The sequence below is a fragment of the Wallemia mellicola genome (assembly GCF_000263375.1).
Source record: "Wallemia mellicola CBS 633.66 unplaced genomic scaffold WALSEscaffold_2, whole genome shotgun sequence".
NCBI classification, from domain to species: Eukaryota; Fungi; Basidiomycota; class Wallemiomycetes; order Wallemiales; family Wallemiaceae; genus Wallemia; species Wallemia mellicola.
Genome location: NW_006531959.1, coordinates 186597 through 207825, shown reverse-complemented (window position 1 = coordinate 207825; position 21229 = coordinate 186597). Strand labels below are relative to the sequence as shown.

The following is a 21229-nucleotide window of genomic DNA, read 5'->3' as shown; positions in this document are numbered from 1 at the left end:
AGAAGAAGAAGGCTACTACTGGGGGTGTGAAGAAGGAGGAAAGTGTTTCTCTAAGCGAACCGACTGATTCTACTGGTGCGTCATCAGCTGCTTCTATAATGTAGTCTAAGAACACAATAGCCTGGGTTAGAGCAACAGACTCGACGCATATAAATGGTCCAACTGTACTACTACATAGCCAAGGGCCTTCTGTTCTGAATTTCCACTCAACGCTCTCTAAACCGCATATGCACTCACTTAACGAATCAATTGAGGGCTTCACGCCATCCGATGTTGCCAGTGTATGGGTAGCATCTAGATTGAGTGGTACAGACACCATAACACTTAGATCACCGGATGGGAAGTTCTTGGCTGCAGATAAGCACGGTAGTGTATCAGCCATGAATGAAGCTAGAGGTCCAAATGAGCAGTGGAGACCAATTATACAACAAGATAGTAGTATAGCTTGGATGTCAATATACGATAAATTCCTCTCCTTGGATGAGGTCGCTGGTGGTAACATTGTACTCAGAGCAGATAGCGATACTGTAGGATTTGGAGAAACATGGTCTGTGAAGGTACAAGCCAAATACAAATATGAAGGTGAACGCGAGAAACTCAGGCAAGCTAAGAAATTGAGTGATGCTGGCGGTATTGATATCAGCTTAGATGACGAGGAGCAACATACGTAAGCTTCATAATGTTTCCTCCAATCGTCTCTAATAGTCCAATAGAAGTAGATTCCAAGCTTACGGAAAAGCAGCGGAGACAACAGCAAGTGATAGGAAGAATCTTTCCAAAGCCAAACAAGAGGGTAAACTCAACGAGGCGCTGCTAGACAAACGAAGCAAAACCAAGAGGTATGTTCAGATATGTTACATGCTGTCATAAGGAATGCTAACTAATAATACAGCGATAAATTCTGCTGAACCAACTAAGTTCTCCTAAGAGATAACTTTATACGCCTATTGTATTGTTTTCTGTACTTTCTACGTTCATATGTTGCGTATCCTACTATAAAGATCGCGAAGAAGAGCAGAGAGCACAAAATAATCAATCCAGTTGGCTTCACAACTAGTTTTGTACCTGCCTGTTTGCCTGCTTCAATCAGATGTCTTTATATTAGAGTTTCACACACTATTGCAGTGGAATCTGGATCAAATTTCGGTGCGTCTTCGGACAAGTGTCGGCTGTATTGGTATTACTTCTGTTGTGGGTAAAGTGGTTCCGCTCATATTGTGATAGTAGACAGAAGACTCGGCGTCCTCATATTATTTAACGGGACTAAAATCTTCTTGGAAGAAGATTCAACAAGTAATGTCTCACTAAGAACACAATGTCATGATGTTATTTGACATATTAAAAGCGTATGCACAAATAAAACATACTTCTCATATCTATGAATGAAAACAACTACATTTCTTTACTAGGAAGTCTTCTTTTTGTAGGAATAAGACCGACGCTACCGAATACAAGTAAATAAACTGAACAAGCTGCGGAACGGATTAAGTAAGTTTATATTCGTTAGATGAGACTTACTAATGAAGAAAGAGAATATGATGGAATGCACGGATGCAAATGCAATAAATAAGCTGGACCATCCGATCAAAATCGATAAGGTTAGTATCTAAGATAGGTTAGTTTTGTAGATCTAATGACGCGTTTAATTTACAGGTATAATTGACTTCGTATGAGCCTCGCTGCTCCAATGCTGGTAATCAGGGAGTGTATTTCTAATATACGGTAACCATATTAGTAGATATAAGAACAACAATGTCGTTAATCCTAACAAAGCAATTGAGACCTTGCTGAGTGTTCTATCGCCGGTTTAGACGGCTAGCATGTGTATAGGATAAGACTTACGATGGCCAGCCATGAGATATCAACAATGCATACAAATTCACCCGTAGATCAGTGATATAGGCAAGGAACGAACCTGTGACGACCCTTATTGTTGTTAACAGACTATGTAATGTATAGAGCAGTATACACACCATTTTAATTGCTTCAGGAAATTATTGACGTTCAGCGGCGATTGGCTAGCAGGCGTAAGGGATGCCATGGTTGTTTCGGTAGAACGATGAACTTCACCGTTATTAGAAGGGGTATAACCACAAAAGCAGGAATTCCAACAACATTAGTAGGACCGTCGTCTGTACATTCCCATCTTAGACCTGTTAGATACGCCACCAATGAAGATAGCAAACCTAATCATCATCCATATGAGCCGACGAACAATTTCTATGAATATAGCGCAGAGGAGCTATCATTTGATCTCTCTAGGCGTAGGCTAGATAATTTCAACGAGCGGTTTTGGTCAGATAACAACATACGCTGCGAGCAAGCTATGAAAGCCTACGTAGGAGATGCACAGGGCGAGGAGCGACAGGTGCTGCTGCAGAAGTTTTGGATGGATTGGGTGAGTAACTTCACTGTCTATACCTCCCCCTAACAAACCCCAGTCAGAAGCTAACAAAGCGAGATACCTCAACTGGTCAAAAGAATGGTGGAAATCACAACTATCCCTTCTCTACCCTGCATTTAAAATATCCGTTAAGCAATTATATAGACGCTTTTTGTAATTTATCGCTATCTTCCTTCTTGACTTCTTACGACGACGTATGACGAATATTCCACCAGGAGCGACGCTGGCGAGAGATGACCACGTCGATTTGAGTGTATACGCTAGTTTACCAGCCCAAGTTAGCCAGGCACTCGTCAATACAGGTCAGTAGTATCAGAATATTAGGATATCTCCTGAACGATAGATATAGATTTATACACAGACGCTGTGAACTCATACATAGACTCTGCGTCTGGATTTGCGTATGTTTTAACACAGCGTGAATGCTTCGTATGGAATTACGCCAAAGTGAGTATTTCATGAACCTTTTATACAATCTAACAATTACAGCGTGCTTTGTTTAGCCCTACAGCTTATGTATTCCCGTGTCCATCCGCAATCCACAGTTCTGGAGAAGCAAACTTAGGATCCTCTTATACGCTCCCTGCAGCGATACTCACTTCACCCGCTACCAGTCGCGAGCCAGGACTCCTACTTATATCTCCAAATGGTGTTTATAGATTTTGGGAACACGTCGGTATGGCTCTCTCAGGTGTAGACAAGTTCATAGAAGGTCAACTCAACGACTTATCCGATGGTGAAACTGTAACTGGATTATTTGAATCTGATCCCTCACATTACATCTTAACGACTTCATTAACGAATCTAAAGCATGTCGTTTTGGCTCCTTCTCAAGGTCGTTTATATCCAATTATCAGACCATTTCCACGCACGAGGGGTGTCTTTGCAAGATTGTTCTCATCAGGCGCTTACTCTACATCTGAACAATTTGCTGCACTCACACTCTCACAACCTGATTCATTCGGTTCAAGGGACTTGTTTGCTATCGGAGAAAGATCTGTTCAAGTTTGGTCAATCGGTTACGCATCTGCAGCCGCATCTTCTAGCAATGCCTCTAAATTTGTTGGCCAATACCATATTCGTGACGCCATAGCCGATAGAATTATACCTGGTAGCGGTTTTGATATTCATAAAGCCAGACTATCAGTATCAATGTTAGACGGTGCAGTCACCAAGGATGGTAAATTGGCTGTCTTGGTATCGTACATCACACCAAATAAGGAAACGAACGATAGCGACCAACTTCAATCGTATGCTCTCTGTTTGCTTGTTCATACGCAAGATCCTACACAACCTTGGAGTGTTGAAAAGATTCAAGAATTGAACTACCAAGCTCACTTAGATCCACGTCCTTATTCTATACCAAAATTGGTAGTTTATGAAGGTGGACCTGCTTTCTTTGTTGTCTTCTCTGACGCGATCTTGATCTCAACATTAGTTGAAAGTTTGAAATACTCAATGTTGTTACCACTTCAATACCCACTCAATAACAAATTTATTGGCTTTGGTATAACCAATGATCCAACACGTGCATTGGCTTCACCATCTAATTCTCAAGTGTTAGAATCAACGAAAGCATCTATTTATACATTCGCTGTTTATGGTGGTATAATTTCAACTCAACTTGACTTGGAGAAGTTGGAAGCTGATATTAAAAAACAAATCGATCCAACTACGAGATTAACCAGTAGGCTGAAGAGCAGACTTGAACAAGCCATTTTCTATGGTGATAAGCAAGATAATCCAATCTCATTTGCTATTCCTAATGGACACGTTGAAGGTGACTTGCAAGAAGCTACTAAATCTGTCAGTAAGGATATTCTCGCTAGTAGATCAACAAATATGCCGGTTATTTTGGACCTAAGAGCTCAAATCAATGATAGAGCAGTAAGATGCTACAAACTTATTCAATTTATCAGTGAGAATGGTTTACTGGGCAAGCTCGCTCCTAGCACTCGTAGACAACTTTGCGATGATGCAGAGAAATTGGTAGCTGCTAACGAATTATGGTTACATGAAAACTCAGAAGAAGCGTAGGTTTGAATTGAAGTAACAGACGACGACTAATATACTCCTAAGTGGTACTGAAGGATTGCTATTGGCTTCCGTAGAAGCGTACATGAGTGGTTCAAAAGAAGTAAATGAAGACATTGTCAGATTATTCTTCAGAACGAAGGTGAGTTGGTATATTTTACGGAGAATGATAATTCTAAAATCACTAAGGTTAAGGATATTGGCGTACTTATAGATAGAATGAATGCATTGGTAATTGAATATCTCGAATCAAACCCAGGTATCGAAAAGAGATCCAAGACTATTATAGAATCAAACAGATATATTCTTGCAACACTTTCACCATCATTCAAGCTACGTCAGCAGCAATCTGAAATTTACGGGTTGGATAAGTCAACGAGAGGATTTGAATCTTGGATGGCGAAATCTGTAATGTTGAACGTATTAGAAACCACATACGATCGCACAAAGAAATTGTTAAGGGATAGATCAAGAGAGTTGGGATCAAGTATTGATGATAATCCAGAAGACTATCAAAATGCACCAAACACTAAGACAACCCAGAAGTTACTCACTAGACAATCAGAACAAGAAGAATTACGCCAACAACTCTGTTCAATTGCTGAACTTACTATCGAATCGTACGAAGATCGTATCGAATATCTCAAAGCATCAAGCAAAACCGAAAAAGAATTGGCGGTATTGTTAGAGAAGTTCAATGGCAATCTTCGTCCATCTTTGATCCACCCATTAGTCACTATCGGTAAAGCTGATTTCGCGTTTGATTTAGCAGAGAACCATCGTGCATTTAGTATACTCACTGAACTATGCACAGATGTTAATGTCGGCAGTATGGAGCGTATAAAGTACTACCTTGACATGTACAAAGAGCAATTCGGCTTCGAGTTGTACAAGTGGTATGTTGAGAATGGTGAGTTTCTAGTATAATTACAATCCATAATACCTAACAACTTAATAAAGGCAAATTATGGACTCTTTTCCAACATGAACAGCCATATGGTGATCTATTACAAGCTTTCTTCAAGCAAAGTGATAATGGACGTTTTGCTTGGATGCATGATTTGTCTGCTGGCAAATACATCGATGCTTCACAAACCTTAATCAAAGAGTCATCAAAAGAAACTGAATTGGCACCAAAGCATCTCATACTCAGTTTGGGCAAGCTTTCACATATTGCACAATTAGACCTTGATACGTTCGAGAGCACTCAAGCTCAGCAAGATATTGAAGCGACTGACGATAAACTTGATTTGATAAGTATACATGGAAAGCTCCTCGAATTGTTTGGCACTCAGTTATCAGAAACAGGTGAAAACATCGACATGTTGGACTTAGAAGAAAAAGTAGCAAAGATTACAGATGTGGTAGCATCTAGATTGAATTTACCAAATTTGATCAACCATTTCCACAATTTAATTAGAGGTTTATATAATGGCAAAGCTCTCAATGCTGAAGATTTGGTCGATTTATTAACATTGAAGGATAACTTCTTGGAGCAAGTGACAGATTATGCATCAGCGATTGATGTATGCGTGAGAGCAAAAGATGTACCGGATAGGAGAGCACATTCATCACTCAAGTCAATTTGGAGAAGGGTTTACTTGCGTGATGATTGGCCAATGCTTAACAACACCACTGGTATGAATGATAACGAGTTGGGAGATAACCTCCGCCAATCTGCTTTATATGCTACTATTCAGTTGGCATCCGAGAATGATCACCCAGAAGCACTTTTCCTTTCACCAAAGAAGTCATTTAACAAGTTAAGCGAGAAAGATCTCAGCGCCCGCTTCCCCTCATTACCACAAGATGAAGTTGCTGCTATTTTGAGTGATCTTCAGGAAGAAAATGCAAGATTGGAATCACTAATTAAGAACAATAATCTCGATAATTGGTACAAAGAGGTTTTAAGATTACATTCAGAAGATCATCCAAAATATCAAGTAGCAAAAGATGAACAAGAACAAGAGATGGACGAATCATAAGCGTCGTGTAATTATCCTTGTTATATAATTTTAATAATTTATTATATCTCTATTTACATTCACTTGCTTTTCTTATCTTCCGCTTTATCTTCTTTGTCCTCCTCAGCTGTCCATGTCCAAACTTCCTTGAATTCTCCACGGATGTAGGAAGCAATAGCTACTGATCCTATACATGCAGGACTAAGGTATAATAATGCAGGTTGTGCAGCTTTGAAGTTGTGCATAACAACGACAGTTGTTAACAAACCTAAAAAGTAAGCAACTAAACAAGTTGTAAAGTATGGTTTGCAGAATTTATCAGATGCAGTTGGTGGGAAACCTTGCTTCTGTTGTTGATGATGTCTTACTGTTGCTAAATGTAAATCCAATCTTAAACAAAGTGCAACAAAAACACCTGGTAAGACGATATCACCAAGACCTAATAAAGTGAATCCAGGAGCATCACCTGAGAGGTACTTTGAGAGACATTCACATTCGTATCCTGCTTTTTGTGCTAATTCAGCGATAAATGATAAACCAGCGTCTTTTGGCCACAACAACTTAATTGGTGCGTCTAAACCTTTGGCTACTGAAACCATAACTGGTGTGAAGAATACCCAGAATATATCGTAGAAGAACAATCCTGAGAGGAGGATAGCGCCTGTCTTGAGACTATCCAATTCTATCAACTTGATACCTGTCCAGGCGAAGGACAAGCCAAGGAAATTGTTTAAGTACCATGGTCTTTCAAAGTAGAGGTATGAAAGTGACGCTGCTAGTGAAACGACGAGGAAACCAATGGAGGAGGCTGTGAATGGGAAACGTGCTTCCTCTGAGATATCTTAAGTATTAAAGACTAACAATACATCATTACTTACCTTCTTTTCCTTTAACGAGGAGAAGTCTCCACTTTGGGAACAGCTTGTTGTACAAACTGGTTCCGATAAGGTTGTAGAATGCGCTGTCGAGGTATTTTGCACCTGCGAATCCACCAATAAGGGAGAAATAGCAGCCTAATAACAAATTCAAGTACTCTTTGCTTACGTACTTCACTATCAGGAAGAGTGATCCGAGTACTGCACTGCCGATAATAGGGAACATCTTCGCATCGCCAGCGTTTAACTTCTCTGCGACTTCTTCATCTTTCTCGTCCTCGTCATCTTCTTCCTCGCCTTTGGCTTCCCTGATTGCTTTCTTTGTAGCTTTTGGTGTCTACGTGTCGTCAGTTGAGCGATCTGTAGAAATAAGACGAACCTTAAGTGCTCCCCAGCTGCCTGTGTATACACTGCCTACAGCTTGTACACCAAGCGCTGCATAAGCGTAAAATAGCAAGTTATGTTCTGACATCCTCCTGACGGTTCGAGACAGCAAGTAAACAATTATCAAAACAAGTAGAAAATTCATTAATTACAGTTGATTTTACAACATTCATTTGTTCTCCCTTTTATTAATCTTGTTATATTTCATTACATGATCGATGGTTCAGCTAACCCTGCTGGCAGCTGGCCATTTGGATCATATTTAAGCATGGTTGGCTTTAGATCTCTCAAGCTCCTATATCCACTAACTGTCATGTTGATATCTAGATCTGCTAATAGTGATCTGACTACGTGTCTGCAACCAGCTTCTCCAGCAGACAAGCCCCAAACCCACATTCTGCCAATCATGACAGCATGTGCACCCAATGCAATCGCCTTCATGATGTCGCTACCTGTTCTGATACCTGAATCGAAAAGAATTGTGCATTTATCACCGACAGCCTTGGCTATGTCTGGGAGGACTTCTAGACTAGAAACTGCACCTTCAACTTGTCTACCAGCATGATTCGTTACGACGATACCGTCACAACCGATTGACAACGCCTATGATGAAATTAAGTCAAAATTTTCACATAAGAACATCCAAACTAACAGTTTCAGCATCTTCTACCGATTGAATACCTTTCAAAACAAATGGTCTTCCACCAGACAATTCGTGCCAGAATTTGCATATATCTTTAACCTTTTCCCACGTTAATGGTTTACCGTGCCAAACTGAATGATCAATCCAGCGTGATGAGTCTTTCTTAAGATCATCGCCGTACTTCTTCATAAATACAGGATCGCTGAGACCCATTTCATTACCCAAGTCACCATAATAAAAGGCGTAGTTAGCTATATCTGTGTCGGTCATTCTCAATCCCAACTGAGGCGTGTCTGTAGTGATCATCACCGAATCAAATCCTGACGCCCAAGCACGGCGGAGGAGGGACTCAGTAACATCACTATCTTGACTTGCGTACAATTGGAAGAAACGTGGACCAGATGTCTCAAGTTCTCGTTTGCTACCGCTATATGAATTAACAGAGTTTGATTCATTCTTTTTAGAGGCAGATTTCTCATGTGCCTCTGCAACTTCCTCAATTGAGTAGCTCGCAGCTGTTGACAAGCAATATGGAAGACCGAGTTCACCCGCAACTGTAGCAGCCGCGAGCTCACCTTTAGGGTGATAAATCTTATTTATACCAATAGGAGCGAACATAATAGGCGCAGGAATCTTGTGACCAAAAATTTCAGTTGTAAGATCTCTGGTGTTTGTGTCTTGGAGCGTTTTAGGGATAATTTTATGTTTGTAGAAAGCTTCCCTGTTAGCATGATGTGTCCAACCTAGTCCAGCGTCTATAAAAATTAGTTGTGTTATCGCTCAGACGATGATATCACTCACTAGAAGAGCTATACCAGTAACCCTTGTCAGTTAAGTTCTTTCTCGCATCGTGTTGCAATCTAATCAACGTAAGAAGTCTATCGCGACAACTTTATTGACTTACTTCTCGGGGTGTGAACTAATTGACGGCAATTTGCCTTCAGGGCCATTGGCGAACAATTCACGTTGGTAAAGTGAATAATGTGGTGAAGGTCCTTGTGGCTTGTTGTATGGATCCATGATAGTGATATTAAACGGAAGTAGCCACACCAATTAATAGTAAACGGAAAAATTTATATGCGGGTGACTTCTTTCCGACGGCGATCCGTTATGTGTGCTCCGATAGTTATATATAGTTAAGTGTATAGAGATCGTACTATGATATTTCCCTTTCCTGCTATTGCCTTTTTGTAGTTCTTCTAATCAACGGTGATGATATGCAAGGCAATTTAATAGGAGTAACTTTGGCACTATTGGGAAACATCGTCATAGCGTTAGGGCTGAACTTTCAGAAATTATCGCATTTGCAGATAACGTCTTCTGAAATTGAATCTGGTACTACATTTGTTAATAGAACTGGAGATGATGAAGTCCTGCCTGCTGAAGATGATGATAGAGCGACAATTAAACCTACATCTGACAATTCTCTAAAACTATTACTGTTAAACTTGAGGGATTCAGTCGTAAAAGCTATTAAGAATGACGCGAAGTATCTCAAAAGTGGTACATTTTGGATTGGATTAGGGCTTACCACTTTGGGAGAGTCTAGTAACTTTATAGCATATGGATTATCGCCTGCGCCGCTTGTTGCACCACTTGGTAGTGTTGCACTTGTAGCCAACTGTCTTTTCTCTCCATTACTTTTAAAAGAACACTTTGGACTGCAAGAAATACTAGGATCAAGTTTGTGCATCATCGGCGCGTTTGTTTTGATTGCGTCAAATAAAAATAGAGACGGACAAGTGAGTTTGATCTTAAACTCAATAATCACGATTGACAAAGTACAAGATTGACTATGAGGAACTACTAGAGGGGATCACCCATCCAACTTTCCAAATTTACGTAGTATCTTTGCTCATCGCGATCATAGGTCTTATTAGTTTATCAAACAAGCCAATAGGACAAAAGAGTGTGACTATTGATGTATCCATTTGCGCGCTCTTTGGTGGTCTCACTGTTATATCTACTAAAGCTCTGAGTAGCTTACTAGTGCATAACTTTGCAGATGCGTTCCGCCATAAAGTCGCATACCTGGCTTTATCGGTTCTCCTAATCACAGCAGCAGCTCAGGTACATTTCCTTAATAAGGCATTAAACAAATTTGATTCAAAGGTAAGTTCAGTGTGGACGTGATTTACAGATCTTAATCAGACACAGATCGTCATACCAATACAATATATCTTTTTCACTATATCCGTTATACTGGGCTCATCCATGCTTTTCAAAGATATTCAAACATTCCCTTACTTGATTTTGTTATCTGGCTTAACAGTATCTTTCTGTGGTGTATACTTCCTTAGTTGCGCCCCTCAAAGTGACCACTTTTCGAACTTATCCGCTGGTATTGAGGATGGTCCGCAAAGAAATCAATCAACAGATACGACACTAACACCCCTTCTCGGTAGTGCACCTGAACGCATTCGGACAAGTCGGTCAAACTCATCATTCACGAAAGTTGGTATAGGCTTATCGCCTGCAAGGTATCTACTTGCTAGTCATTCGCCAAATAGCACATTTAGAGACGATAATGCTCCCATAATTTCCAACAATAACTCTCAAACGTACAACGGTGTGAACTACGGTACTACACCGCGTACAACTGACCTCATGAATGCTTACGATTTGAGTCAAACTCCTACACCATATTCTAGTGGTTTAGCGGACCATTTCTCAAATTCACAAACAAGTAGATTATCACCAAGATCCAAAGCATCGAACTTATTCGGTGATCCAGAAGATAGTGAGATTACGCCCCGTCAACAGCATATTCCAACATTTAGCACAACATCTACCACTTAATACTTTTTAATATATAGCATCATTAGTCTATAGATAATTATCGTGTGTGTGCCACCACCAAGCATGTGTCGGATCGACATCTACTTCATGCCAATCGGGGAGGTTATTAGGGTATGCAACAGACTTGCAGCGTTTATTCCATGGTTTTTCGTGGATATAATGGACGCTGTGAGATGTTAACTGAGAAAACAAATGTCAAGCATAAACTCACATATGAACGTCACGATTTGATTCATCATTATACCACAAATTCTTGTGACATACTCTCAGAACTTTCAAAGAGTTGAACTTCCAAGGTAAAATACGTATTCGTTGTCTGAAAACATCTTGCAAAATTTGCTGATCGGGGAACACATAAGTTTGAACGAGGTCTTGGTTATTAAAGATGAAGTTTTCTATAAGATTACATATACGTGTGCTTGGTTTGAATACCATCACTCCCGAATTAACTGCCACGTTGTCATCGGTGAGTTTCGTCAGTGGTATGGAATGACTATAGGTAATGTTGTTATGACCGCAATTCTCAGGTGTCCTGAAGTCTTTAATGAAGTTCGAAAGGCACTAAACACTCACCATGAAGCCGGATAGAATGATTTCTTGCGGTTGTTACATGTACATGCGAAGCTTATCGCCAATTCGTCGTCATCGATCAAGTCGGCCGTATCGAGTAACCAATCAATATTGCGACAGACGAGAGTGTCTGCGTCGAGGAAGGCCAATCGCTAGAAAAATTGTAAGAGTTGTATTCATAGTCTAATAAATAGATATCTCTCACATCATAATCCACTAAAGCAAAAGCCCGAAGTTTGTTACCAGCTTCTGCAAACCTTTTTATAGGGTTTTAGATGTGTTTAAGGTTCGAGTTAAACCCACGCTGCTCTAAAATCTCCAGCTGCCACTGTATCTAACAAAAGTGGCTCGATCAGTTTTACTTCCATACCAGCATCTCGGCATTCTTGTTGTTCAGCATCAGATAAAGCATCCGTAGTGAGGACTAGTAGAGGATATTTAGTTCCACTCTGTTTTAAACTCGCATTTAGGACTTTTGCACCGATTATCTAGGAAATGATATGAATAAATGCGAAATTGCAGTTATAAGAACGCACGTAAGTCGAAGTAGTTACAACAGTCACCCAACTATCGGAAATTAAGACGTTCCTGACATCCTCTCCTCCTACTCACGATGTGCTCATTGACGTTAAGGAAGAAGACACTTTGATTGCGTTATCAATAATGATTGCTTACGTAATGACTAGGGTTTTATAAATAACAACTATACACGCATTTGTTGAGATTTTATTTGCTTATCGTAATGCATGACAATTTATTCGCTCCAATTTGTGTCTTGGTGATTGACTCTTATCGACTCATACCTCTAATTATCCAGAATGAGGGTTAGCCCAAGTAGAATGTTCCTCAAAACGCTCTCAGGTGTGTGGAATAGTACTCCAGGATATATTATTAATCAGTTTAGACATACTAGCGCCACCATTTCAGAGTCTTGGTCTATTCAAGCCACAGGATCCTACATTCGGACGCTATCTTCTCCCCCCGTCACATACCTATGAAGTAAGCCATAGTGATCTCTACAAGGATGTAAAAACGACGAGAAGAAGACTCTACATCACTAGAAATGGTCACGCGATCGGCGACTCTCATGCGATAAATCTTCATGAGCGTGAACTACTTGAAGCAGAGCATGATAACTGGGTTACATTTCAAACATTTGAGAAAACGGGCCGACAGCCAAATGACGTCGACGCAGATTTATTACTGATTCAGTATGTAGCGGCCAAAGCTACTTGAGTTATTCTTACATACTACTATAGCGGATATGCAGATTATGGTGGTAAATGGGTAGCTAACGCTAGAAAATTCATTGCTAGAGGTTATCGTGTTATCGCTATCGATCTACCCGGACACGGACGGTCTTCTGGTCTTCACGTTTTTGTGCCTTCTTGCAACGTTCTTACACAAGCTATCGCGTCAGTTATGAAAGATGTCCATCCACCAAATAAGCAAGTCTTCGTAATGGGACATTCGCTAGGCGGTGAGATATCTAGCTATTAAACTATGGAATATACTCATATGTTCTTAAGGATTCTTGGCAATTAGCTATGCATTACAATACCCAGCTGCTGAAGTGTTAACTAGTCAGGATAGACCTAAACTTTCAGGTGTATATGCTCTCTCACCAATGCTTGGTATATCGCCTGAAGTGCGACCACCTTGGATAATTGAGACTATTGCACGTACTCTCGCTTCATTTATCGGACACCTTCCTTTCATAAAGTCGGACGGAACACTCAAGACAGATGATCAGCGGATTATCAAGGAAACCCTGAGTGATATTCGTGTATACCAAGGTGCATTGCGTATTGGAACAGGTTTGGCTTTTTTGACTGGTATTGAGAATATAAACAAAGACGTCGGGAAATTGAATGTCCCGTTGCGTATATGTCACGGCGACGCTGATAGGGTTACACTCTGTGACGCTTCTGTAAACTTCATAGGCCGGACTGACAACAGTAAAGGTGACAAAAGTCTCAAAATAATGGAAGGTGTCAATCACGTCATGTTGGCAGACAAGCCAACTGCATTGAGCGACACAGTTGTTAAAGATGCATTAAGCTGGATGGACAAATATAATGGCAGTCCAGCTAAAAAGATAGACTGATAGAATGTAGATTTTTATTTTGTACGAATCACATGAATTTTGTTCAGATACTATCACGTGAAATTGTCATGAGCAAACAAATAGCTGGATCCAAAAGGCCAGCTGAAGAGAGTTTTGATGAGGAGAGATCATCTACTAGAATACGTTCTGATCAATCTGACGAAGACCGTGACTTGGAAGATCTAGCACGCCAGACGGAAAGGGAAGCCTTCGAGCAACCAGAGCCACCAAATAGCTCACACATCAGCATGGAGTCTCTCGCTGCACTTGCTGATTGCTTGACGTCTAACAATCTCGTTGGATTGATGCAACAAGCCTACGCTCAGAGTGGCGCAGCGCCTATGGATCCATCAGAAATGGAGCAACTGATACAGCGTTTACCCGTGCCATTACAGACTCCCTCCCGTGCACCCGCACACCCATCACCTCTGGCTGAACAGCCTGAATTCACGAAGAAGAAAGAACTTCTAAGTGCAGAACAGAAGCGGAATAATCATCTTCAATGCGAACAGAAACGTCGTTCTGCACAGAAAGCAGCGTTTGACGCACTCGCTACAATAATGGCAGACGAGAATCCAAATCTGGGGGCAACCAGTAGTAGCAGCAGGAGTAAAACTAGAAGCAAATCGGCCAATACTAGTAAAGGAGTCTTGCTATCTAAGGCAGTCTCGCTTATACGTTGGTTAGAACGTACAAATGCAGCACTTAAGAAGGAAATCGATAAATGGGAGCAGAGTGCTGCTATGACTCTCATACAAGCTGCTTCAACAATTAAGGATAATAATGGTCATTCAGAAAGTAATCAATCCAATAGCGCATCAATTTCAGCATTATCAAATCAGTATTAGCATTTATATTAGCAAATGTATTATCTATAATGTATTTATTCGGCATCACTTATATCCATCTTCTCAGAAGCTGAGGTTGACTTTTTCGATCGTCTTTTACCTTTCTCTGAGTCCCTCCAACGAGCGTTGATTACGTCCGGTGTGTCACCTCTTTCACGCTCGAGTAGAGGAAGATGCTTACTTGATATGACAAAGTTGTTACCACCAAGCGGTATAGCATTCACTTTATCTCCCACTGGTCTGGTATCAATTGGTTTGATTTGCGAGAGTGCATTCTTCAACATCGCTGATTGTAATTCCAATTCGTATAACTGATCAACGATTGCCTTTGAAGTGTTCGTCCTTTGTCGTCTATCTTCAACCTCATCTGTTGGTTCGTCACCAGCTTGCGTGCGCCATGATAAACTTCTCTCATCGAAAACACAATCATACAGACATAACGGAAGGTCATTCGCCATGTCATAGAGTGGTTTTCCTTCGACGACAGGTAATGAAGGATCTTTATCGTCTGGTTTAACCCTCATGAGATCATTTATGATTTCCACTTTTTCTCTTCCGCATCCAACTAAGAAGAGAACGGCCATGATACATCTCACTTGGTGATATAAGAAAGCACTTCCACGTAAGTTGACGCAATGAAGGTTTGACCCTGCTTCTGGAGGATCTATCCAAGCGTCGTTAATACGTCTATGGAAATTCTTAATTTGCTTGCTAGCATCGACTTTGCAGAAGTTTCTAAAATCGTGTTCACCTTTAATCAATTCCAAGGCGCCATTCATGAGGTGGATATCGAGACCAGGACCGAGTGGAGACTCTTTAATATCAAAGTAATACTTATAGTGTCTCTCTTTGCAGTCAAATCTAGCGTCAAAGGAGTTCTTAACTGGTGACCAAGCAAGAATACGAATTGTTGGTGGAAGAAGTGAGTTTAGAATCTGGAGGAAGTTGTATTCAACGACTGGCTTTTTGCTTTCCTTTTCCACTTCCATTGCGGATGCCTGCTGTTCAACTTCCATTTTAACAGACTGTTTCTGATCTTCCGGTGCGTTATTTATACGAGCTTGTTGATCTTTTGTGAGTTTTATAGGTTTGGCTTGACTAGGGCCTTTGAATGCTTCTATTGAGGATGGCTTGTTCTCTGGTGTATAAGCTGATCTGACCCATAAAGCAACAACCTGACCTGCAGAAGACACACCCTTGTCAGTTCTACCACATCTACTCCATCCAGCACTCTCAAAAGATTTTGTTGAGTCTACTAGTCTACCTTTTGCTAGTGCATCCCAAAGTGTTTGCTCAACTGTTGGTAGCGGAGTTGGTGTACCCTGGGCAGCTAAACCATTGTACGCCCAACCAGCGTATGAGAATTTGATAGCAATTTTACGCTGACTGTAAGCGTTAAAAACGAAATCTCTAGAGTTTTTTTTGGATTGTTTGATCATTGAAGGGGATAAAGATGGTTTATTAGTGACTATCAAGAGAAATGCCAGTTCCATTTGAAGCGTTGGTGCCAGTTGGTGTGTAATCGTTAGACTATACTAATAAGTTGCTAATAACACTATCTATTAAGGACTTATCACTGTTATGTTCGGTGTAGTCAGTGTTGGTATGAACTCAATGAAATTCGCTAGAAATGATTGGAAAGTGCGTTCATATAGATAATATGGAGTCTATTCTCTAACAATACACTCCAGCCAACGAGATACAACGTCGACCAATTTGAACAGGTTATGATGAAAAGAGATGAGAGATTGACGGGTAGCAATAGAGGACAGAGGGTGAGTATATAGTATTATGTATATATATCGCCATATTAACACCCTCAAGACTGATCCAATAGCACCGCCGGAATTTGCTACAAACTCAGTTTGGCAGACAGAGGCAGTTATTTAAAATAATATTAATTATACATCTTCTTCTGGTTCAAACATTGGTAGTTCAGCTGGTGTATATCGTTAGTCAGTGTAGATATAGTACTCCACACTCACCTTCTGGCTGCGTTCCATCTACACCGACAAAAACGTAATCCAAATCTCTCAATCCTGTCTCTTCTATCTTCTGACTTTCCTTTATTAGTGTGTACTCCAGCGTGTCATTCGACTCAGCCGTGTTGAGATTGTTCGCTTTGTAGAATGCGAGAGTGCCATCTATCGTAGGATACATATCTCTTTCATCTGATGGTACATTTCCTATCAAATCCCTTACAGCATTTCTGTAGATATCTCCCAATTGACTAACCATCGTTTTACCATCCAAATCTAAATAAACCATTAATCTACGATTTCTAACACCCAGCTGTATTCTGGACATCTTATTCTATCTTCTTATTATTTTCATCTCTGCGCATCTCTGACGACAACTCACTGCTGGCATCTTGGATTTCTACAACCAAGAGATGAACAATTTTAGAAAGATCGATATAGATGCAATAGAAGATGATTATCTAAACGATGATGATCTCCTCGAGATTGATCCAAGATCTGAGCAGGATGCGTTATCCTATTTCACCTCATTACAAGCACAAGTACGGGGATTAGTGAACGGGTGAGTAGTTACTTTATAGTCTGCTTATTTATCTAATTTAAATCACAGCGGAGACGTCACAAATGCTCTCGGTCTCATTCTAGATGACCCTCCATATGGCCCTACAGTCGATTCAGCGAGGAAGATTAACACCGACACTGTGATCCAGATCCTATCATCTACCAGAACATCTGATATATCCAACGTTATCAATAACCTCCAGCCAAATCAACAGGACAACCTGATGAAATATATCTACAAGTGCATGTCTCTTCCTGTAGCTGAGCAAATTGGTAATGTCTTCCTCAGCTGGCATGAGAAGCTCACACAGGTCGCTGGTACAGGTTCAATCGTGAGAGTGATGACGGACCGGAAGCACATCTAAAAGCCCCCACTTGATACCTCTTTGTTATAAATTTATCTTGCACTTCTTCTAATTCCATCTATGAAATGCGTTCCGTGTGACACAGTTAGCTAAAATTAGATTTCGGATGTAAAACACTTCTTTGCTGTGCTCTATAGAGCGCATAAATGCGGTAGCCGTTGTCTTTTATACTACAACTATCTAAACAGAAAAGAAATGAAACTATTCTCTACTCTCGCTCTCACAGCTCTCGCTGTTGGTGTAACCGCTTGGAACGACGGTAACAGTGAAGTTGACTCAAACTCTTTTTCACTCTTGATTGAGAAGTCTGTTGGCGACGCGGACGATGAATTTAACAAGAGCATAAACACTTCCCTACAGACAGAGGTATGTAATATAATTTGAACAAAGAAAAATTCCTAATTGACGACACCAGAAATCACCAATTTTGAACATCCCAAAGAACAAATTCGTGATTAGAGGAAACCAATGCTATCAATCGGTTGGCTTACCTCCGAGGGATGACCTCCCAGAGAGCCCTTACGTCAATATCGGTATGGAACCCAATTCATATCTATACACGGTCTAAACTTCCCATAGGACTTGGTCACTGCAGAGACCAAGATAACGACGATCTCCAGATAATCTACGCGGGAAACACTATTAACGTAGGTAAGGATGACCGCTGCCGGCTCGTCAATGATGATAATTTATCCGTTCGCTGTGTCATTCCCATTTAAATTGAATCATTTTCATTCTCAGATTACATTCATTGATTGCGCCTGCCTGTGACTTTGGACGTATCAAACTGTCCGAAATGGATAACCTTTTATATTTTAGAATGCGTTGCTTTTAATTGTGAATAAAGGTAAATACGCTATTCATAATTAACGATTACTTTCGCTGATTTTTAGTTTGATTTTTATTCATTCTCCACATTACCTTAACCCTAATGACAAATTTTTCTCGACTATAAAAGAAGCTGAATTGCTCTTGATATAAACCATCCTTCCAAACTAAGTTCGATGTTGATGATCACCCATGGCAAAGCACTGAATAGGCGTACATCCTAACGGATAATGTATTGCTTAAATGTCTTCAGTCGTCCGGCCAGCCAACCACCTTGTTACATACAAAGGGACGGCGTACGAATCTGAATCGACCTACTAGCATTTATTTGCTAGTATTGGAAGCACCGAAATCTTATACATTGACGTTTTGAAAGTTTCTTCATTCTTTTACTGTGTCTTGATAGTGGGAATACACATTGAGTGCATCATGAGGTTTCATTAAGATATAATGTATTGGTTTAGGCTAAAATATAAAGTATTTGCCTTGCCTTTAAAGAAGTAATATTTGCCTGTTAATATGTTATTGAATCAGACTTGCTTAAAGTAGGTTATGAAGCTAACTACCAATGCCTCGTAGGGCGATGATAAGCGAAAAGTCATAAAATTGGGTATAATTATACGTGTATTTCTAGTATGGTCTTTCTCGGTTCTTTAATCATCATATCCGTTCCGCCCACTTACTTGGCCAGAAATAAGTGAATATATTCAACTAAATGACTATTACTGTTCTGACTGAAATTATGACGGCATTATGACAATCTAGTTTAATTTGTATCTTAGTGGCGTCTGTTTTACATAACTTCCATTTCAAGTTTAAAATGTTAGACTATGACGAGATATTTGTGATATTACCGAGTGTTGATCCCTGACGCAACGTAAGCAACGTTCGTTACGTCTGGCATCTTAGGAAGTCAATTTAGAAGGTGCCTGCCAAGGAATTAGAATTTGAACCTCCTTTCAGTCAAACGTCGATCACCAACTCAGCGGGAAGCTTGTTTTAGTGATAAAAGTAAACTCAGACACAACAAACTCACTCAAAGTTGACATCTACAAATAAAATACTCAAATCTATGTTATGGCCTCTAATTCGATAACGACAACTTATGAAGAACCGACAATGGTCCAAGAAAGACCATTGCTGGTTCTAATCGGATTTTATTATTTCTTACAATTTGCTAGAATTATCGCTGATTATGTCTTCTCCGCTGGTTTACTAGGTGAAATCGCAGTTGGTATCATCTTTGGTGGTCCACTTGCGGGGATTTTACCTCACGAATGGGAGGAAACCTGGTTGACAGTAGGATATTTAGGTTTAGTTCTCATAGTATTCTCTGGTAGGTAGGGGATTTCCGCGATTTGCTTTCCTAATATATCCACAGGTGGTCTTGACTTTGATGCCCAGGTATTCTTAAGGTGAGCCACCTTCGCCTTTGGCTAAAATCATCTTCTGATCACAACTAATAGGAGCATTCCAATTGCTTTCATCGCTGCTTTCTGGGGTGTATTACTTCCAATTGCTTTCTCATTTGCAATCCTTTGGAAGGCTTTTGGATATCCCATCCTTCACGCTTTTACTGCAGGCTGTGCACTGTCTTCTACCAGTTTGGGAACTACCTTCTTCGTCCTTCAAAGCCAAACCAAGAAAGGATTGAATGTCCAAGCGACACGAGTCGGTACTTTACTCACTGCCATCGCTCTAAGGTAAATTACACTATCCTTCAGATTAACATACTCAAATATTTATAGTGACGACGTTATTGCTTTAGTTTTGCTCACAGTTGTTCAATCTCTGGGTGGTGGATCAAATAGCACGCTTGGGTGGATAGTTGGCAAACCTATAGTCGCATCTGTAGCTTTATCAATCGTTTCTCCAATAGTTGTTTATGCATTTAGACCAATCTATAGAAGATTCCTGGAAGTTCCAATCAGTCGTTACGGTGGCTATAGAGGTGCAACCACCGTTGGATTCCTTGTCCTATGCGCATATTTAGCAATATCATTTTATATACACACCACTATGTTGCTTGGTGCCTTCTTAGCTGGTATGACATTAGCTGTATGGCCATCCGACCGTGAAGGTGTTATTAATTACAAGCACATATTTGAAGAAATTTTCGACCCACTACTTAAAAGATACTTTGCAAGCTTATTCTTTGCTTCAATTGGCTATTCAATTCCCTTTTTAGATCTATTCACTGCTAAAAGATTCTGGCAAGGTCTAGTATATAGTGTCTTTATGTTTATCGGTAAACTTTTAGTTGGAATTTGGATACCAATTAGAGATTTGGTTACAAAAGAACGTTTTAAGGTCGACGAGGAGAGTGACAAGTATAAAACTAAAATACATTCTAGTAAACCTAACAAAGATTCCTGGATTGCTGGTCTCATTCTTGGAAGTGCTATGCTTGCAAGAGGTGAAATTGGTGAGATTATCCCTTAATTCGTATTTAATTATCTAAATCCCAATCAGGTGTTCTTATTCTGCAAGTTAGTTTAACAACTTCACAGTCTAATGCTGGATCTGATAATGCAATTTCCGTAATGGTGAGCCATCTCATTATTAGTTGACATTAATTAACCATTCTCAATAGGATAATGAAACATACTTGATTGGTATATGGGCAGTCGCATGGAACACCATTATAGGACCAGTCGCATTTGGCTTAATGGTCAAGTATTTTGGACAAAGGGTTATCGATTCTCATTGGGGTGACACAGCTCGTTTGAGGATCGAGAGACAAGAGAGTATTTATGCTGCCCCAACTTTTAACACAGAGGCTACCATTACTCAAGAAACAAAGGTCAAGGGTACAGGAACTCAAGACAAGAGTGACGTTTAGTGTCGCAACTTTTACTATGCTTTTTC

General features: G+C 40.2%; 16 protein-coding genes across 16 annotated transcripts; 10 read left to right on the top strand and 6 right to left on the bottom strand.

Moving 5' to 3' along the window:
• Positions 1 to 122: 122 nt before the first annotated feature.
• WALSEDRAFT_14949 (hypothetical protein) lies at positions 123 to 870 on the top strand (the record flags this gene model as incomplete). Its single annotated transcript, XM_006956082.1, has 2 exons — positions 123 to 667; positions 720 to 870. Coding segments are annotated over 2 exons (696 nt in total), but the record flags the coding sequence as incomplete, so codon positions are not given.
• A 501-nt stretch (positions 871 to 1371) lies between these two features.
• Positions 1372 to 2053, bottom strand: WALSEDRAFT_59268 (hypothetical protein). The gene is made up of 5 exons (XM_006956189.1): positions 1974 to 2053; positions 1843 to 1926; positions 1652 to 1796; positions 1519 to 1606; positions 1372 to 1472 (listed from the first exon to the last, which is right to left on the bottom strand). The coding sequence occupies exons 1-5, from the start codon at positions 2039 to 2041 to the stop codon at positions 1393 to 1395; spliced, it is 465 nt and encodes a 154-aa protein (XP_006956251.1). The 5' UTR covers positions 2042 to 2053; the 3' UTR covers positions 1372 to 1392.
• Positions 2054 to 2059: 6 nt separating this feature from the next.
• On the top strand, positions 2060 to 2561 carry WALSEDRAFT_62245 (hypothetical protein; the record flags this gene model as incomplete). The annotated part of the gene is made up of 2 exons (XM_006956188.1): positions 2060 to 2398; positions 2442 to 2561. The coding sequence occupies 2 exons, from the start codon at positions 2060 to 2062 to the stop codon at positions 2559 to 2561; spliced, it is 459 nt and encodes a 152-aa protein (XP_006956250.1).
• A 39-nt stretch (positions 2562 to 2600) lies between these two features.
• WALSEDRAFT_62244 (hypothetical protein) lies at positions 2601 to 6423 on the top strand (the record flags this gene model as incomplete). Its single annotated transcript, XM_006956187.1, has 6 exons — positions 2601 to 2706; positions 2754 to 2851; positions 2894 to 4437; positions 4484 to 4580; positions 4628 to 5348; positions 5399 to 6423. The coding sequence occupies 6 exons, from the start codon at positions 2601 to 2603 to the stop codon at positions 6421 to 6423; spliced, it is 3591 nt and encodes a 1196-aa protein (XP_006956249.1).
• On the bottom strand, positions 6388 to 7756 carry WALSEDRAFT_31073 (peptidase A22B, signal peptide peptidase). Its single transcript, XM_006956186.1, has 3 exons — positions 7657 to 7756; positions 7281 to 7614; positions 6388 to 7234 (listed from the first exon to the last, which is right to left on the bottom strand). The coding sequence occupies exons 1-3, from the start codon at positions 7747 to 7749 to the stop codon at positions 6483 to 6485; spliced, it is 1179 nt and encodes a 392-aa protein (XP_006956248.1). The 5' UTR covers positions 7750 to 7756; the 3' UTR covers positions 6388 to 6482.
• A 27-nt stretch (positions 7757 to 7783) lies between these two features.
• On the top strand, positions 7784 to 11147 carry WALSEDRAFT_42729 (DUF803-domain-containing protein). Its single transcript, XM_006956184.1, has 3 exons — positions 7784 to 10046; positions 10093 to 10416; positions 10462 to 11147. Exons 1-3 carry the CDS (start codon positions 9522 to 9524, stop codon positions 11101 to 11103), a joined length of 1491 nt encoding a protein of 496 aa, XP_006956246.1. The 5' UTR covers positions 7784 to 9521; the 3' UTR covers positions 11104 to 11147.
• On the bottom strand, positions 7790 to 11090 carry WALSEDRAFT_31072 (FMN-dependent alpha-hydroxy acid dehydrogenase). Its single transcript, XM_006956185.1, has 6 exons — positions 10462 to 11090; positions 10093 to 10416; positions 9209 to 10046; positions 9106 to 9164; positions 8314 to 9059; positions 7790 to 8264 (listed from the first exon to the last, which is right to left on the bottom strand). Exons 3-6 carry the CDS (start codon positions 9322 to 9324, stop codon positions 7869 to 7871), a joined length of 1317 nt encoding a protein of 438 aa, XP_006956247.1. The 5' UTR covers positions 9325 to 10046; positions 10093 to 10416; positions 10462 to 11090; the 3' UTR covers positions 7790 to 7868.
• WALSEDRAFT_62240 (nucleotide-diphospho-sugar transferase) lies at positions 11131 to 12296 on the bottom strand (the record flags this gene model as incomplete). The annotated part of the gene is made up of 7 exons (XM_006956183.1): positions 11131 to 11269; positions 11315 to 11635; positions 11677 to 11825; positions 11879 to 11930; positions 11977 to 12161; positions 12210 to 12240; positions 12286 to 12296. The coding sequence occupies 7 exons, from the start codon at positions 12294 to 12296 to the stop codon at positions 11131 to 11133; spliced, it is 888 nt and encodes a 295-aa protein (XP_006956245.1).
• Positions 12297 to 12491: 195 nt separating this feature from the next.
• Positions 12492 to 13795, top strand: WALSEDRAFT_56148 (alpha/beta-hydrolase; the record flags this gene model as incomplete). The annotated part of the gene is made up of 4 exons (XM_006956182.1): positions 12492 to 12534; positions 12578 to 12884; positions 12933 to 13153; positions 13203 to 13795. The coding sequence occupies 4 exons, from the start codon at positions 12492 to 12494 to the stop codon at positions 13778 to 13780; spliced, it is 1149 nt and encodes a 382-aa protein (XP_006956244.1). The 3' UTR covers positions 13781 to 13795.
• Positions 13796 to 13903: 108 nt separating this feature from the next.
• Positions 13904 to 16082, bottom strand: WALSEDRAFT_42723 (pseudouridine synthase). Its single transcript, XM_006956181.1, has 2 exons — positions 15686 to 16082; positions 13904 to 15586 (listed from the first exon to the last, which is right to left on the bottom strand). Exons 1-2 carry the CDS (start codon positions 16065 to 16067, stop codon positions 14664 to 14666), a joined length of 1305 nt encoding a protein of 434 aa, XP_006956243.1. The 5' UTR covers positions 16068 to 16082; the 3' UTR covers positions 13904 to 14663.
• On the top strand, positions 14164 to 14526 carry WALSEDRAFT_11260 (hypothetical protein; the record flags this gene model as incomplete). The annotated part of the gene is made up of 1 exon (XM_006956072.1): positions 14164 to 14526. A coding segment is annotated over one exon (363 nt), but the record flags the coding sequence as incomplete, so codon positions are not given.
• On the top strand, positions 16079 to 16547 carry WALSEDRAFT_35132 (hypothetical protein). Its single transcript, XM_006956180.1, has 4 exons — positions 16079 to 16142; positions 16196 to 16269; positions 16320 to 16403; positions 16453 to 16547. The coding sequence occupies exons 1-4, from the start codon at positions 16109 to 16111 to the stop codon at positions 16516 to 16518; spliced, it is 258 nt and encodes an 85-aa protein (XP_006956242.1). The 5' UTR covers positions 16079 to 16108; the 3' UTR covers positions 16519 to 16547.
• Positions 16509 to 17839, bottom strand: WALSEDRAFT_67214 (hypothetical protein). Its single transcript, XM_006956179.1, has 4 exons — positions 17217 to 17839; positions 16990 to 17166; positions 16614 to 16941; positions 16509 to 16567 (listed from the first exon to the last, which is right to left on the bottom strand). Exons 2-4 carry the CDS (start codon positions 16996 to 16998, stop codon positions 16530 to 16532), a joined length of 375 nt encoding a protein of 124 aa, XP_006956241.1. The 5' UTR covers positions 16999 to 17166; positions 17217 to 17839; the 3' UTR covers positions 16509 to 16529.
• On the top strand, positions 16955 to 18683 carry WALSEDRAFT_59263 (Arp2/3 complex 16 kDa subunit ARPC5). Its single transcript, XM_006956177.1, has 4 exons — positions 16955 to 17169; positions 17218 to 17899; positions 17949 to 18066; positions 18113 to 18683. The coding sequence occupies exons 1-2, from the start codon at positions 17021 to 17023 to the stop codon at positions 17531 to 17533; spliced, it is 465 nt and encodes a 154-aa protein (XP_006956239.1). The 5' UTR covers positions 16955 to 17020; the 3' UTR covers positions 17534 to 17899; positions 17949 to 18066; positions 18113 to 18683.
• Positions 17674 to 18269, top strand: WALSEDRAFT_31069 (hypothetical protein). Its single transcript, XM_006956178.1, has 3 exons — positions 17674 to 17899; positions 17949 to 18066; positions 18113 to 18269. Exons 1-3 carry the CDS (start codon positions 17729 to 17731, stop codon positions 18250 to 18252), a joined length of 429 nt encoding a protein of 142 aa, XP_006956240.1. The 5' UTR covers positions 17674 to 17728; the 3' UTR covers positions 18253 to 18269.
• Positions 18684 to 19480: 797 nt separating the features above from the next.
• Positions 19481 to 21203, top strand: WALSEDRAFT_62232 (Sodium/hydrogen exchanger; the record flags this gene model as incomplete). Its single annotated transcript, XM_006956176.1, has 6 exons — positions 19481 to 19697; positions 19743 to 19776; positions 19828 to 20064; positions 20110 to 20786; positions 20834 to 20907; positions 20955 to 21203. 6 exons carry the CDS (start codon positions 19481 to 19483, stop codon positions 21201 to 21203), a joined length of 1488 nt encoding a protein of 495 aa, XP_006956238.1.
• Between the last annotated feature and the right edge of the window lie 26 nt (positions 21204 to 21229).

Excerpts from the sequence above, each read along its gene's own strand:
- WALSEDRAFT_31073 (XM_006956186.1), bottom strand. The coding sequence starts at position 7,749 with ATGTCAGAACATAACTTGCTATTTTACGCTTATGCAGCGCTTGGTGTA. Across the intron at positions 7,615-7,656 it reads GCAGCTGGGGAGCACTTAAG|ACACCAAAAGCTACAAAGAA; the intron begins GTTCGTCTTATT and ends GACGACACGTAG. Across the intron at positions 7,235-7,280 it reads CCTCGTTAAAGGAAAAGAAG|AGGAAGCACGTTTCCCATTC; the intron begins GTAAGTAATGAT and ends AAGATATCTCAG.
- WALSEDRAFT_59268 (XM_006956189.1), bottom strand. The coding sequence starts at position 2,041 with ATGGCATCCCTTACGCCTGCTAGCCAATCGCCGCTGAACGTCAATAAT. Across the intron at positions 1,927-1,973 it reads TTCCTGAAGCAATTAAAATG|GGTCGTCACAGGTTCGTTCC; the intron begins GTGTGTATACTG and ends AACAACAATAAG. Across the intron at positions 1,797-1,842 it reads ATATCTCATGGCTGGCCATC|AACACTCAGCAAGGTCTCAA; the intron begins GTAAGTCTTATC and ends AACCGGCGATAG.
- WALSEDRAFT_59263 (XM_006956177.1), top strand. The coding sequence starts at position 17,021 with ATGAACAATTTTAGAAAGATCGATATAGATGCAATAGAAGATGATTAT. Across the intron at positions 17,170-17,217 it reads GTACGGGGATTAGTGAACGG|CGGAGACGTCACAAATGCTC; the intron begins GTGAGTAGTTAC and ends TTTAAATCACAG.
- WALSEDRAFT_31069 (XM_006956178.1), top strand. The coding sequence starts at position 17,729 with ATGAAACTATTCTCTACTCTCGCTCTCACAGCTCTCGCTGTTGGTGTA. Across the intron at positions 17,900-17,948 it reads ACACTTCCCTACAGACAGAG|AAATCACCAATTTTGAACAT; the intron begins GTATGTAATATA and ends TGACGACACCAG. Across the intron at positions 18,067-18,112 it reads GAGCCCTTACGTCAATATCG|GACTTGGTCACTGCAGAGAC; the intron begins GTATGGAACCCA and ends AACTTCCCATAG.
- WALSEDRAFT_35132 (XM_006956180.1), top strand. The coding sequence starts at position 16,109 with ATGCCAGTTCCATTTGAAGCGTTGGTGCCAGTTG. Across the intron at positions 16,143-16,195 it reads TGAAGCGTTGGTGCCAGTTG|GACTTATCACTGTTATGTTC; the intron begins GTGTGTAATCGT and ends CTATCTATTAAG. Across the intron at positions 16,404-16,452 it reads GTAGCAATAGAGGACAGAGG|ACTGATCCAATAGCACCGCC; the intron begins GTGAGTATATAG and ends AACACCCTCAAG.
- WALSEDRAFT_42729 (XM_006956184.1), top strand. The coding sequence starts at position 9,522 with ATGCAAGGCAATTTAATAGGAGTAACTTTGGCACTATTGGGAAACATC. Across the intron at positions 10,047-10,092 it reads ATAAAAATAGAGACGGACAA|ATTGACTATGAGGAACTACT; the intron begins GTGAGTTTGATC and ends ACAAAGTACAAG. Across the intron at positions 10,417-10,461 it reads TAAACAAATTTGATTCAAAG|ATCGTCATACCAATACAATA; the intron begins GTAAGTTCAGTG and ends AATCAGACACAG.
- WALSEDRAFT_67214 (XM_006956179.1), bottom strand. Across the intron at positions 16,568-16,613 it reads AGATGGAACGCAGCCAGAAG|CTGAACTACCAATGTTTGAA; the intron begins GTGAGTGTGGAG and ends GATATACACCAG.
- WALSEDRAFT_31072 (XM_006956185.1), bottom strand. The coding sequence starts at position 9,324 with ATGGATCCATACAACAAGCCACAAGGACCTTCACCACATTATTCACTT. Across the intron at positions 9,165-9,208 it reads ATTAGTTCACACCCCGAGAA|ATTGCAACACGATGCGAGAA; the intron begins GTAAGTCAATAA and ends TACGTTGATTAG. Across the intron at positions 8,265-8,313 it reads CGGTAGAAGATGCTGAAACT|GCGTTGTCAATCGGTTGTGA; the intron begins GTTAGTTTGGAT and ends ATTTCATCATAG.
- WALSEDRAFT_42723 (XM_006956181.1), bottom strand. The coding sequence starts at position 16,067 with ATGATCAAACAATCCAAAAAAAACTCTAGAGATTTCGTTTTTAACGCT. Across the intron at positions 15,587-15,685 it reads CACAAAAGATCAACAAGCTC|TCGTTGAATACAACTTCCTC; the intron begins GTATAAATAACG and ends GCAAAAAGCCAG.